The 13807-nt window shown below is 41.2% G+C and overlaps 2 protein-coding genes across 2 annotated transcripts; one reads left to right on the top strand and one right to left on the bottom strand.

Annotated features, from left to right (window-relative positions):
• Positions 1–2578: 2578 nt before the first annotated feature.
• On the bottom strand, positions 2579–3595 carry fhit (fragile histidine triad diadenosine triphosphatase). Its single transcript, XM_056404929.1, has one exon. The coding sequence runs from the start codon at positions 3396–3398 to the stop codon at positions 2940–2942; it is 459 nt and encodes a 152-aa protein (XP_056260904.1). The 5' UTR covers positions 3399–3595; the 3' UTR covers positions 2579–2939.
• A 216-nt stretch (positions 3596–3811) lies between these two features.
• hadhb (hydroxyacyl-CoA dehydrogenase trifunctional multienzyme complex subunit beta) lies at positions 3812–11870 on the top strand. The gene is made up of 16 exons (XM_056404928.1): positions 3812–3921; positions 5288–5360; positions 5759–5800; positions 5925–6021; positions 6275–6319; positions 7064–7163; positions 7284–7371; positions 7484–7671; positions 7789–7969; positions 8899–9020; positions 9468–9547; positions 9645–9692; positions 9924–10011; positions 10311–10385; positions 11087–11251; positions 11433–11870. Exons 2-16 carry the CDS (start codon positions 5294–5296, stop codon positions 11466–11468), a joined length of 1422 nt encoding a protein of 473 aa, XP_056260903.1. The 5' UTR covers positions 3812–3921; positions 5288–5293; the 3' UTR covers positions 11469–11870.
• The last annotated feature ends 1937 nt before the right edge of the window (positions 11871–13807 follow it).

Genomic DNA, 13807 nt, shown 5'->3' on the forward strand with positions numbered 1-13807 from the left:
GCTTGTCCAAAAATGGCCAATGAGGTGCGACTGATGTGGAGCCGAGACTTCAGTGCAAGTCGGTTTACTTACTGTGGCAAGCATTCACACCTGTTAGCATTGTCAGCACACCTGGGTGTCTGGGCGTCTTGCTCTCGCTTGGCTAACCCAAGCTAATTAGCTAGCTAATGAGCTAAGCTAACCAGCCAGGTGTGGTGAACGTATGAACCGATACCTGCTAATTAGTGTTAACATTTAAATAAAATAACACTAGACTTTCACTCACCTCAGAAAACGGGAGCACAGACTTCCACACCTTCTGTTAGTCAATTAACCGCACAGCAAGGCATTTTATTTGTCTGGCATCTGCACGAAAAATCCTCCAGTTGGCACCAACACCACAAACATGGACGAGAGGTCACGTTGCTACTCGAATTAGCTGAGGTGACGCCTAGCGGACACTGAGCGGCTAGTCAACTGTGACACACCCTCCTGTCACTCAAAGCGGCCACGCCCTCAATTATGTATAAATTTAAGCCATGTTAAAATTTAGTTAGGTCATGTTAGTAAAAATTCCCCATCTGTTATAATTATAATACTCAGTCATGAGCTTCTTAATGGAGTTCCACCTTCACCTAGAGGAGCAAATCCCAGAAGATTACAGAGGTGCCATCTTTAAAATGAAGTACAGCGATGGAGCCACACGTAGAACATACCCAGAGGGTCCACAAGCTGGTGCACTAGACCCATCTTCTTTATCAGCCCTGATGTTCCTGCCTGTCAGCATCATGTCACACGCTCCGGGGAGACCCACCTACACACACACGTGCAGACAAGCAGGTTGCAGATATTGTGAGCTAATATCGCCCCCAAGTGAGGCTCTTGACCTTAATATACTCCAGTGGAACTCAGTAGCCACTAGCACAAGACTGTAGCAATGCTTTCAAGCCATTAACTGAATAACTGATTAATATGAGTGTGTGCATGTATACCATTTTAGGCAGTCTCTGAGTGCCGCCTGCTCCAGGCAGCAGTCCCATCACGACCTCCTCTGGTGATCTTTTTATATTTTGCTTTTGTGGTGATGCAGCACTGGCAGGCCATCATGAACTACAGAGAAGACACAAGATTGGGACTTGCGTGCTGACATCTTAGTCCGGATAAGCAGCATTTTTGACAACTTCACATACACACACACACACACACACACACACTGTCGTACCTCGAGGCCTCCACCCAGGCAGGAGCCATGGATGGCAGTGACAACAGTGATGAAAGATTTCTCGATCTTCTGACCTCCCTGAGAGAGACGGATGGCCTCTTACAGGATTGGATCATACTGAGAGCGGAGAAAGCAATTCAGTGACATATTTTATTTATGTTTTAATGTGGACATGAGTTGACTGAAATTATTATATTAATATTATGTTTTAACTAAGTGAGCTGTGTGCCTTCCTTGACATTTGTTTGCAGTTAGGGAAAGTTCAAAGTGTGTGAAAATAAAACAAACTTTTTTCACTCTTGTCCGAACCACACACACGTATGTAATAGAAATCCTTGTTCGAGCCCTAATAAGCCTACTTGATACCTGCACCGGCGATAAAGCAGACAGGCTTGCTGGAGATCAGGGGTGATTCCAGGATTTTTAAAATGAGGTGGCACAGTGTGGGGACCAAGAAGCAGTCTAGGTGGGGGCCCATGGGAAATCAGAAAATTCTTTCAGAAATACTTACAGCATTGAAAATTGGTGTAGAAAACATTGGTCGCGTGTGCAGTGCCCTAATAAAGCTGGTAAAGTGACACCGACAGTACTCAAGCCCAGTGTCTTGACAGTGAGGGGATGCACTCTCTGAAAGATGGGACCAATGTTGTTGATCACAGATATCAACTTATTATTTGGAATAAGCAATACACTTCAGGACAGAGCCTTTACTAACATTTTTAGATTTTTATTTTTACTTCTAGTAGCACAACAGAGCATTTTTTAATGAGTGGTTCCCCATTTTGTTTGTCGTGTGCACAGGCTCTCTGGTGACATGACACACATTCCTGGTGTCACACTATTCCATTCATCTACAGGTGGTGAGAAAAAGGGATGTGACAGCACCCTGTTCTTTAAATGTGGCTGAAGTAGGTTCACATGCTGTTATCAAGATAAAATGATCCAGTTTATTCTAATCCAGCTACTTTGGCTCTTTGAAAGCTGTTTGAGGACTGATTTGTTGAACTTGGATGAAGTTATCTTGAAAAACAGTGTGCTCTTATTTTGAAATAAAGGCAAAATGAATGGAGAGATGAGATAAACATTCAAATAACTGGCTAAGAACTGATCATGTGATTGCAGGCACCTGAGGAGCCCTCCCAGCATGCACTGGGGCAATAGATTCATGGACATAAGTCTTACTTTATGTTTACATTGCATTGTTAAGGATGTAACTCTGTCTACATTGTGCTCTGTAATGTTTCCAGTGGTTCCACATGTTCATCAATGTTAAATAATAATTGTTGGTGATTATATTATAATTAGCCAGAACAACCATTACATGATGTATTGTGTCCATAGTTTTTCACAATATAAGTAAGCATACAAAAGTATAAGTATAGTTTCACAAAACTTTTTACTCAGTTTAAATAGAAAACATCTGAGAGCTTCAGGCCAGCTGTTAACAATTTTACAACTTTAACAAAAAAAAAAAACAACCTCTGTTATGACTATGGAAATTGTCATCAATAAAACAGACACTGGATTATTGATTTTGTATTTCACATTTGACAAAAAAAAAAAATGCTTGGAGAAAACTTACTTACATTTTATTTTGGAAAAGAGATACATAAAAGCCATGCACCAATACAAAACAGTCAAGATGTGAGTGAATATTAATATTGTTCCACATAAATATCAGGTGTTCACATCATCTTCCAGTCACTGCTGACCCTGGCATGTATTGACCATTGTCCATTTAGAGATTTTGGAGCCGATTCCTCAGATCTGAAGCCTCTGCTGCCATCTCCTCCTCGGATCTCCACTTGGAGGGAATGTCCTCAGTTTCTCGGTCATGCTTCTGCAGCTCTTCGTAGACGCTGTCATTCTGCTCAAAGTCCCCCTTCTTCCTGGGCAGCACATGGACGTGGACATGCCTCACGGTTTGTCCGGCTTCAGGACCGTCCTGGATGGCAATGGTGAGCGAAGTGGCGTTGAAGTGTCTCTCCACCAGGTTGGCGACTCTCTGAGTGGCGCTGAATAAATCTGCCACCTCATCCGGCTGAAGATCCCGAAAACGCTCCACTGGTCTCAGAGGGCACACCAACACATGTCCAGGCACCACAGGCTTCCTGTTGACCAGAGCAAATGACAGCTCAGTCTGCAGGAACACAGCCGAGGCCTTGATGAGATGCTGTCCAAAGCGCAGGGTCGACATGTCCCACTGACTCACTGATAATGTCAGGAGCTTGCTAATCTGTGAGTGACCAACAGCGACGTCTTCCAGCAGCTATTACTAGCTTGAAGCCTCTGTTTGCGATGTCTTGCAGTAAACTCCGACCAAACATACACCTGTCATCTTCACCGTTGGGAGCGCGAGAGTGCCGTTCATGCTGCCGGTCGAATGGCAAACCGGATGAGGACCTCCCAACACGCTGAAATAGCGACGGAGCCTAACACGTTAATGCGCTCATATCGTTATCTTTTGCTTGGAAAAAAATCAAAATATTTTTTAATGTAATTTTTTTCATCATTTGTGTATTGAATTTACTTTAAAAACAAGCAGGTATGTAGCTAATCATTTAGTTGCACATGTGTTTTCTTCAGGCATCATTTTGGTCAGCAATAGTGTAGACGGGTCCTTAAGAGCGGTTAGCGGGTATTGTAGTCCGGTAGCGCTGCTGAAGTGGCTGATCGTTTGACTGGGAGGCAGTGTCAGCAAAGACATATCACACGCACAGGTAAGGTTCAACTTAGCTATCAGTTTATATTGATAATAAAACTAAAAAGAGAATAGACATGATGTAATTTCTACAAATACGTGTCTTCATCCCAAACATAGCGACATAGATCACAACTCAATGGAAACTTTTGCTAACAATTAGCTAGCTTTATTAGCTTGCGTGGAGCTTCCAGCTTCATTGTTGTGCTATTTAGGTTGTTCGGCAATGTTGTTTTTGATCAGAGTAAACGTTTTTTGAAGGAACCACATACTTGTTGTTCTGTATACAGGTCTGACCCTGTTTGACACACGTAATTGTGCATTTACGTCCCTGTTATTCAGCAGGATAGGAAACTAGGTGAAGGGTCAGAGCTGGGGTAGGGGGGTTGGGCTGGGTGACCGACAATGATATGTCATATCATGCCACAATCATTAAACACAGAAAAAAGACATATTATGTGTCGGACCTTTTCTCTTAGTTTAAATCTGTATTAGAATTAAAATCCCATTCACATATTTGAGTCTTTTCTGCAAACATTAGGGATGTGTCGAGCTGAATGCAAGTGACCTGTCATGTTTTACCACACATGATCTGCATAGTCTTACGTCGGGGTAAGCTAATTATAACATACAGTCAAGCAAGCCCCGGTACTGACGGTTTATTACGTGCAGTGCGAGATTCAGACATTCAAATCACAGGTGCTTAACACAGCTGACCTTTTGTCTACTGAAGTGAGAGGCAGTGTAGTGTGGTTATATCCCTCTCCGGGCTGCACTATCACTATAATAATGGTAACACATACTCTATAGTCCCCATTCGTTATGCACAGTGTTGGAAGAAGTGCTTAATTTAAGTAAATGTAGCAATACCACAGTGTAGAAATACTCTGTTACAAGTCAAAGTCCTGCATTCAAAGGAACAAAGTATTAGCATTAAAATATACTTAGAGTATAAAAAGTACTCATTAGGCAGAATATCCCATTTCAGAATCATATATATTATATTATTGGATCATAATTGTTGATAAATGTGTACATCACTCATTAACGTTGCAGCTGCTAAAGGCAGAGCTGATTATAATTCCTTCATATACTTCACATTTTCTGAAGACATTATAGATATATATGATCGAGGACCGGGAAATCTGGTCACTGTACTGAGCTGCCAGGGCATGTACACTCAGTTGTCAGTTTATTAGGTACACCTAGCTGAAACAAGTGCAGTTGAATACAACAGTCCAGCAATAATTCTTCTGTAATGCTATATTTTTGTTATAGCTGTTTTAGGCAGGTGTTGATTCAACTCTGTGGTTACTATAATTGCATTACACAGAGAGGTGCTTCTGAGAACGATGCAGTAACGACCATAGTTTCTCTCTATGTAGGACATCATGGCTTCTATGTTGCTGAACTCAATGCGGAGCTGCTCAGTCAGCCCGTCCTGGGCGGTACGGATTGGTGAGTTTTCTCCCTCCTTCTTTGTAACAGTTTAACAGATTCCAAAATATGTCAAAGCAATAGGAAAAATATTCTATCATGCTATCACAAATGCAAGATACACCAAAAGCAAATTGTTTTCTCTTTCAGTGTTTCGTTATGAATACATGCTGTGTATTAGTAGTTACAATAGTATGATCTTTTTCCACTGTCACTTTTGTTTGTTCAGTCTTTTCAATTGTCACACTACTTGGTGATCCAATCTAAAATATAGACATTTACCGTGTAGATTCAGGCTGCACCAACACTGTTATCTGCTTCTGTTGTTTTATAGTATGTAATCATAGTCATTCAAGCTGTTTGTAGTTTGAAGTAATTCAAACTGAAGGTGATGAGGAATATTTGTCTCTGTGTCTCAGGGGCACGCTCTCTCAGCACGACGGCCCAGCTTCAGGCTCAGGGTAAGTCTAAGTGATATCATTTACATTCACATAAAAATGTAGATTCTAGTCTTGTGGAGATCACACTGAATGTGAGCTAAACATTTTAAGTTTTTATTTACTTCTTGTCTTCTCTATCTTTTAGTTCAGACAAAGAGCAAGAAGACACTGGCTCGGCCTGGTGTGAAGAACGTGGTGCTGGTGGAGGGCGTTCGAACCCCTTTCCTGTTGTCTGGAACCACGTACGTCTCCACTTTTTTCTTATAGCTAAGTTGACTGGATGGAGTCTGTGGCTTCATAAGTTCATGGTACTTTGATAAGAACACTGCTCAAAAAAGGTTGTTTGACCTGGAGGTGATTAGAAACGTAAAATTATTATTTTTGGCATTTAAATGTTGAATAGACAAGGAAAAGCTGTAGTCAAATGACTTGTTTTACAGAGAGAGAATCTTGCATGAGGCTAAAAGCTGTTCTAATTTGTGTTTGTGTTTTCAGATATGCTGACCTGATGCCCCATGACCTGGCCAGAGCAGCTCTGCAGTAAGTGTGTCCTAATGTTGTGTTTTTTTCTGTTAACTGTGTCATAAAAAAAGCAAGTTCTCCATTAGCAGTTGTTTAAACACAATAAATCTAGGTTAAGTCAGCTGACCGAGTGTGTAGTTGATCTAATTAACCACCCAGTTTTTTTATGTCGGCCACCAAGCACCAGTGACATTAAAGACTAACCCGTGTCCACTTTTTTGAGTTAGTAAATTACATGTGCAGTAACTTTATTGCTCTGTGAATTGAACCTAGTCCTGTTCTATTCATTACATAGAAGTAATTTCCCTGTGCTCAGAGAATCCAGTATTATTTGTCTTCTAGACCTCCATGACCCTGGTTAACAATGGTTCTGTGAATTACTGGTGACCTTCACATGTAATATCTAGTCAAGTCAAGTTTTATTTATATAGCCGATATCACAAATCACAAATTTGCTTCAAGGGGCTTTACAATGTGTACCACAAATGATACCCTCTGTCCGTAGACCCCTGAATCAGATAAGGAAAAAACTCTGAAAAAACCTCAGGAAGAGCATCAGAGGAGGGATCCCTCTTTCAGGATGAACAGTCATGCAATAGATGTGATGTGTACAGAATAGAGCACATCATAGATTTACAGGATGGACGTATAGATTGTAAATATTTAGACGTGAAAACATCTGAAAGTGTTAGTTTAGACAGGATAAGATATTCACTCAGGATGTTGTTTTGTTAAGTGCTACTGTGATTTGGGTTTCTCCAGAGGTCTGCTGCACAGGACAGGCTTACCCAAAGATGCTGTAGACTACATCATCTATGGAACAGTCATACAGGAGGTTAAAACCAGCAATGTAGCAAGAGAGGTACACATCTAACAGAGCATTTTGTACTCTGCAAATTGTCAGCAATTCACATTTGTGTGAACATGATAAACAGAGCTGCTGTTCTGTTGTGCATCTCCTTCATATTTGACTTAATTTCAGGCAGCACTGGGTGCAGGCTTCTCTGACAAGATCCCAGCTCACACCGTCACCATGGCTTGCATCTCTTCAAACCAGGCAATGACATCAGGTATGTCAGGGACAGAAATCTCTACACCAGGCCTCTTCCATTTCACATGCACTGTATGTTTCGGGCTGGACTGGTGATAATGTTTGACCTCTCTCCTTCTCCTTCTGTCCAGCTGTTGGTATGATTGCTGCAGGCCAGTGTGACGCTGTTGTTGCAGGCGGGGTGGAGTTCATGTCAGATGTTCCCATCCGTCACAGCCGTAAGATGAGGAAGACCATGCTGTCCCTCAACAAAGCAAAGACCCTTGGTCAGAAGCTCGGTCTGCTCGGCAGCATCCGGCTGGCACACCTCTCACCAGAGGTAGATATTCACTTCAAATCTCCCAACACTTGCACTTAATTCCAAAGTCCTTCCATTTGATCTTTGACATACAGTCCGGTGTTTCCTCCTGTAACCTTTTATTTATTACGTGTGTAGCTTCCCGCTGTGGCTGAGTTCTCCACAGCTGAAACCATGGGCCACAGCGCCGATCGTCTGGCTGCTGCATTTGGGGTCTCCAGACTGGAGCAGGACGAGTTCGCTCTGCGATCACACTCTCTCGCCAAAAAGGCCCAGGATGATGGTTTTCTGCAGGATGTCATCTCCTTTAAAGTACCAGGTAAAACACTGCTTCACACTTTAAACTGAAATACATGACATTGCAAATTAAAGGTTTAGGATGGTTGTATATGTTATATTAAGTTTCAGGAATTTTATGGATGGTGGTGTACCTAAATGTCATTGGTTACATTGTCGTTATCAGTCAGTGTCATTTGTCTGTTCTTCTTTGGTGAATTGATTCACTGATTTAGCTTATAAATGCTAATTTGAACCATTTACTGATGTTGTACATGGTTATGTGCAGAGCTGAAACAATTAGTTGCTTAATCGAGTGACAGAAAAAAGTTTTTTGATAAGAAATGAATCCTTTTTTTTTTTTTTTTTTTTTTGTTCTTTTTAGCAAAAATGCCCAAGATTTGCTCATTCCAGCCTCTTTATTATTAGTATTTACTGCTTTCTGTGTTTTATATCAGTGTGATCTGGATATCATATCTGGATTTTAAGCTGTTGTTTGGACAGCTTAAAAACCAAAATGATTCATTGATTAAAATAATTAGCAATCATTAGTTAAAGGCCTACTTGTGTGTTGTAACTGATTTGGTTTATCAGTTTTTTTCTTATTTAAAAACGTATTAATTAAATAATAATAACATAATAATTAAAACATATTAATGTTTACTGCATTTTTATTGTGTGGCCCACAGGAAGATTAGCAACTGCTACAACAGAAGCTAATGGGGATCCAATAAAATAAACATTAATTGCATTTAGGCAACTCTAATTTATTTCTGTCCATTTCTCTAACGTGCTCTCTGTCCCATGCAACACCTCAGACACAACTGATGGATTTTGACTCAAACGGAAAAGAGATGTATGAATGAATGACTGACACTGTGTGGGAGAATTATAACTAATTCAATCAGGTAAAGGCTAATCTTGAGTTTTTTGATTGTTTACATGATGTCTGTGTATTTTTGTCTTTTCCAGGCCGTGATATTGTTTCCAAGGACAATGGCATCCGTCCATCCTCCATGCAGCAAATGGCCAAACTAAAGCCTGCCTTCGTTAAACCTCACGGCACAGTCACTGCTGCCAACTCCTCCTTCCTGGTGAGCACACACACACACACACACACACACACACACACACACAGACACACACACACGTTCTCAGTGTTCTTAATTCCTCCTTCCTGCTTCAAAACCGCCTTCAGCGTAGACATCAGAATCTGTCTCTGTGTGTAAAAGAAACACACAAACCTGCACACACAAGCTGCAATTTACCTGAAGCAAAATACTTTTAAAATTTGGTTGAGGATAGTGAGTCTTTTCAGTTCAAACAGCAACTGTGGCTTTGTGTTTACAGTTATCAGAAGCACTCTTTTGGGCTTTATAATAATATTTCCTGGCAACAGGTTCACAGGTGAAAAGAAATGTATACCCCTACCCAAAACTACCTCCTCTGATTACTGCTCACAAGCAGAAACACTGTCACCTCTCATAAACTGCCCTGACTATAAGTAAACTGCTTGTGTGTGTGTGTGTGTGTGTCCTCAGACTGACGGTGCCTCTGCTGTGCTTATTATGTCTGAAGAGAAAGCTTTGGCTATGGGTTACAAGCCTAAAGCCTACCTCAGGTATCTGCACCCTCTCTATTTGCTATGACAGCCTCAATTTCCCCAGTGATGCTATTTCACATGACGTGCTAATCATATTATGTTTTCATCCTGGCAGAGACTTTGTCTACGTGTCCCAGGACCCCAAAGATCAGCTGCTTTTGGGGTGAGCCTCAGTGTCTCATTAAAGTTTGTATATTATTCACAGATTTAATCTAAAAGCCTGACAAACAAGGGGATCTTTTTAGTGATAGCATTGTGATAGCTAACCTTGTGTGTATTTGTAGGTAAATTTTGAGGTGCATTGCTCCTTTGAATCCCAAAAACTTGGTGTGATAGAAATTTTTTTTTTTTTCCTTATTTTCCTTTAACACTGTGCTCTGTTTGACTCCTGCAGGCCAACGTACGGTACACCCAAAGCCCTGGAACGGGCCGGCTTGTCTATGAGTGACATCGATGTCTTTGAGTTCCACGAGGCGTTTGCAGTAAGTTAACACACAAAAAAACAGTGTGACCTTTGTAGAGGTTGCTGAATGTGTGTGTTGATCTAATTAATATCCTGTCAATCTCCAAGATATTTTAAGTTTTAGATGGATAGTTTCTTACATAATTGAACTAGAATCTCTCAATTTCTGAATCCAATTGTGGCGTGTGTTATTCATCAATGTTGGAGTAAGATTTGACTGGTATACTTCTTAGCTTGCACTTTGAATCTGTAGAAATCAATATGTTTTCAGTCTGGTATCTATGGTAACTCTCTGGGTATATATCTCTTTTTTTCCAGGGCCAGATAATGGCAAATCTGAAGGCTATGGACTCAGATTGGTTTGCCCAGACGTACATGGGAAGGAAATCAAAGGTAAAGCTGGTGGTCAGCTGTTGGCTATTTCTCAGAATAGATCCATGCAGTACAACTGGATGCTTGCAACAGATGAACATTGTGTAGACAGTTAATTTAGGCCAGAATAGAAGATTTATTTTAAATTAAGGTATTAGTGTAATTGTATTTGTATATAGTGGTTGTGTAAGACTTAGAATTAGGTGTTTTTATTTAGTTTTATATACGTAATAATGTTTTAAAATGTACAGCATCTGCATACTGGCAAAATAATTTAAAGGTCACAATTGTATAAAGTGAGATTTCTGTGTCTTTTTTCATTATAGATCAGCTCTAGCTTCTATATTAATACTGTGAAAGTATCAAAGCGCTCAGTCCATAGAGAAATGCACACAGCCTGTATTCAGAAACTGAGCCTTTAAACCAGCCGTTAGGACTTCCTGTAACTTTGTGATGTCACAACAAAATAGTCACCGCTCTCAGCCTCCTCTCTTCTGATTGGCTCACCAGTCATCATGCCAATGCAGTGCAGTGCCTTTTCTCTTCTTTCAATGGCTTCTTTTTCATTGTAACTGCACTCCAGTCATATGGAAATCTGTCAATATGAATTTTCAAGCTGAAAAATATTTACTTGAGCTTTAACCTTGGTTCTCAGTGCCTGGTGATAGCTGCCTTCTTCTCTGTGTAAATATCAGTCATTACCAAATGTCTTTTTTGTGTAGGTGGGGACTCCTTCCATGGAGAAGTTCAACCTGTGGGGAGGCTCTCTGTCTTTGGGTCATCCGTTTGGCGCCACCGGCTGCAGGCTGGTAACCACAGTGGCACACCGGCTGCAGAAGGAGGGAGGACAGTACGGACTGGTGGCGGCTTGTGCTGCTGGAGGACAGGTAAACCAATGGGTGACATGTTCATAGAACAGTAAAGTGACAGTGACTGATTTGCTCTTCATATCGAAAATTCAAGGAGTATTACTTTTATGTTTCTACACAGTTCTAGGAAACAACCCAAATAATCTTTCATTCGATTGATGTTGTTTTCCTGACAAGCTTCTATTCTCCTGTTTTCCAGGGTCACGCCATGGTGATCGAGGCCTACCCCCAGTAAAGCTCTTAAAGCGCCATATGTAACCTGGTCTTCAGGGGTCATCATGATGTTCTACACACACATACACTAACATCCAGATAATGCAGTGTACATACTAGCACCAGTTTGCCTTGATCAGAGAGGAGTCTGATACAGTATGTGAATGTGTCTGAGGAAACTGTAAATTAAACGTTGCTTAGAGGCTGTTAAATTATAGCAGAATGATGCCGAGGAATTTTTGCCTTTGATTTTGTGGACTTTGAGGCGCATCATTACAGCATTGTCACTGAGTCGAATGTAACATAGCAAAGTTTGAGCACTCAGAGGAGCTACAGTGCTAATGTTTATATACGTTGTGATATTTTTTTTTTTCTTACAAACTGCAGAAATTAAATGATGTGACGATAACCACACTGACGCTCATTCCTGGGTTTGTTGTTCTTTTCTGCAGCTGAGATAGGCTTTTTTCACAGCAGACATTTTGATTTGCCAAAGTAGGAAAAGCACGGGTGTTATCTCTAATATTAATTATAGCTGTATTGTATTCAGGTATCCCAGTAAGGGAGACAGTGTGACAGTAGGTGAGCCAACATGCACAGTACCAGTGCCCTGAGACTGAAGCAGCTAAATGGAATCCAGCCATCATTCATTTTATTATTTCTACCTGTGTGTTTCAGGACTGATGGCTGCACATGCACAGTGATTACTGGGAGTTTCCAATTTCAGCCAGTATTTTTAATTTATGTAATATGATTTCTTGTAATAGATTACTTGGATTCTTTTAAAACTGCTTCTTCTCTCATTTATGAAGCAATCAAAGTTTATTTGCAATTTTTCTAGATTACATCGCATCTTTAGATCTTTTGTGCACTGACAAGTATTTTAATAGTCGATTAATCGTGATGTTTTAAGATAACTGGTGACATTACTTTTCAGCTGAGCCCCACCCATGAATAAATAAGTCAGTGGCCATAAACATATATTCATTAATAAATCAAAATATTTGGCAGCTCAGTTAACCAGGTTTTACTTCACACCAATAAAGATAATTACATTAGGGCATTTACATTTGATTTCCAGAAATCAGGATAAGATTGAATTATTACAAAACAACTTAGCGACTTTGGGTTTTTGTGAGTAATTTATTGCATTTTCTTTACGTGTCTGATGATTTCCACTCTGTGCTGATAGAGGGCCTTGATGTACGGACAACTTCAAGCAATGTTGATGGGCCATGTTTTATTCAGCAGGGATTGAAACTATTGCAAGGAAAAAGATCAATGTATAGAAAGCTTTGTGCTGCAGACAACAACATTGAATTTGGAGATGGGGGGTATACTCTTTAACAGATTGACAAATTTGCATTACCAAATTTTTTTTATTTTTTTTGTATTTGCATCCCGGCCCTGCACTAAGATGTGTCAGCAGTCTGGCTTTGGATTCCTCTGCACTTAATTGATGGTGAATAATGCTGTCTGCCTCTGACGAGCCGCCTGATGTTAATGAGGAGGTAAAGAGAGATGCTTGGGCTTCCCGGTGATTTAAAACAACATGAATATGGAAAATTGGGAATATGACTGGCAGATGACTTAAAAGTTCAGGCAGCAGCGGCGTCTTCCTGATATTTGGGTGTTCATATTGTAGAAAAGCACAACTTCTACACCTGCTAAAGTGTTTGTCTAATTGATGGCGGATGGGTAAATTTATATCAACACATTGCCGCTTTCTTGCTTTGGTGTGCGCACGATCCCCTCAGCGCTCACCGGGGAATCTGACACACACACACAGACACACACACACCTCAGGTTGGGGGCTTGTTAACATAACTTCAGTCAGACACTTGCGTTTAAAATGTATTTAAAGATTTAATTCTTCCAGTTTAAGAAATCCTTGACTCTGAGCGGGAGGAGTTGATTAATGCAGTCGAGCCTGTCACACGGGCTGCAGGCGGAGGGAATATAAAACCAATGTTTTACTGCCAAGGCAAAACGGAGCTCAAATGTAAATAGCAGAGAGAGAGACAGAGAGGGGTTTTTTGTGTTTTTAAAGCTTCAAAACCGCCTCAGCCCTGCGAGACACCGGAGACACACCGACACACGCCGACATAGCGGGCCGCCTCCATGCCTCTCCCTGCCTCAGCGGGGCTTTGATCAGACGGAACCTTTTATGGGGAATGACTGGCGAATGCACCCGCTGCTGTCACTACAAATCTACCTCACCGAGCGCGCGGGGGGGGTGGGGGGAGGATACAAGGGGGTGGGGTGGGGTTCAGGGTGTTTTGCGCGGAGGGGGTGAGAGAAGGAGAGAGGGAGGCGGTGTGCAGTGGTGTCTTTCATCTCGTCCTAGCCGGCTCACGCGGG

Source organism: Seriola aureovittata, chromosome 19 (assembly GCF_021018895.1).
Source record: "Seriola aureovittata isolate HTS-2021-v1 ecotype China chromosome 19, ASM2101889v1, whole genome shotgun sequence".
Taxonomy (NCBI): domain Eukaryota; kingdom Metazoa; phylum Chordata; class Actinopteri; order Carangiformes; family Carangidae; genus Seriola; species Seriola aureovittata.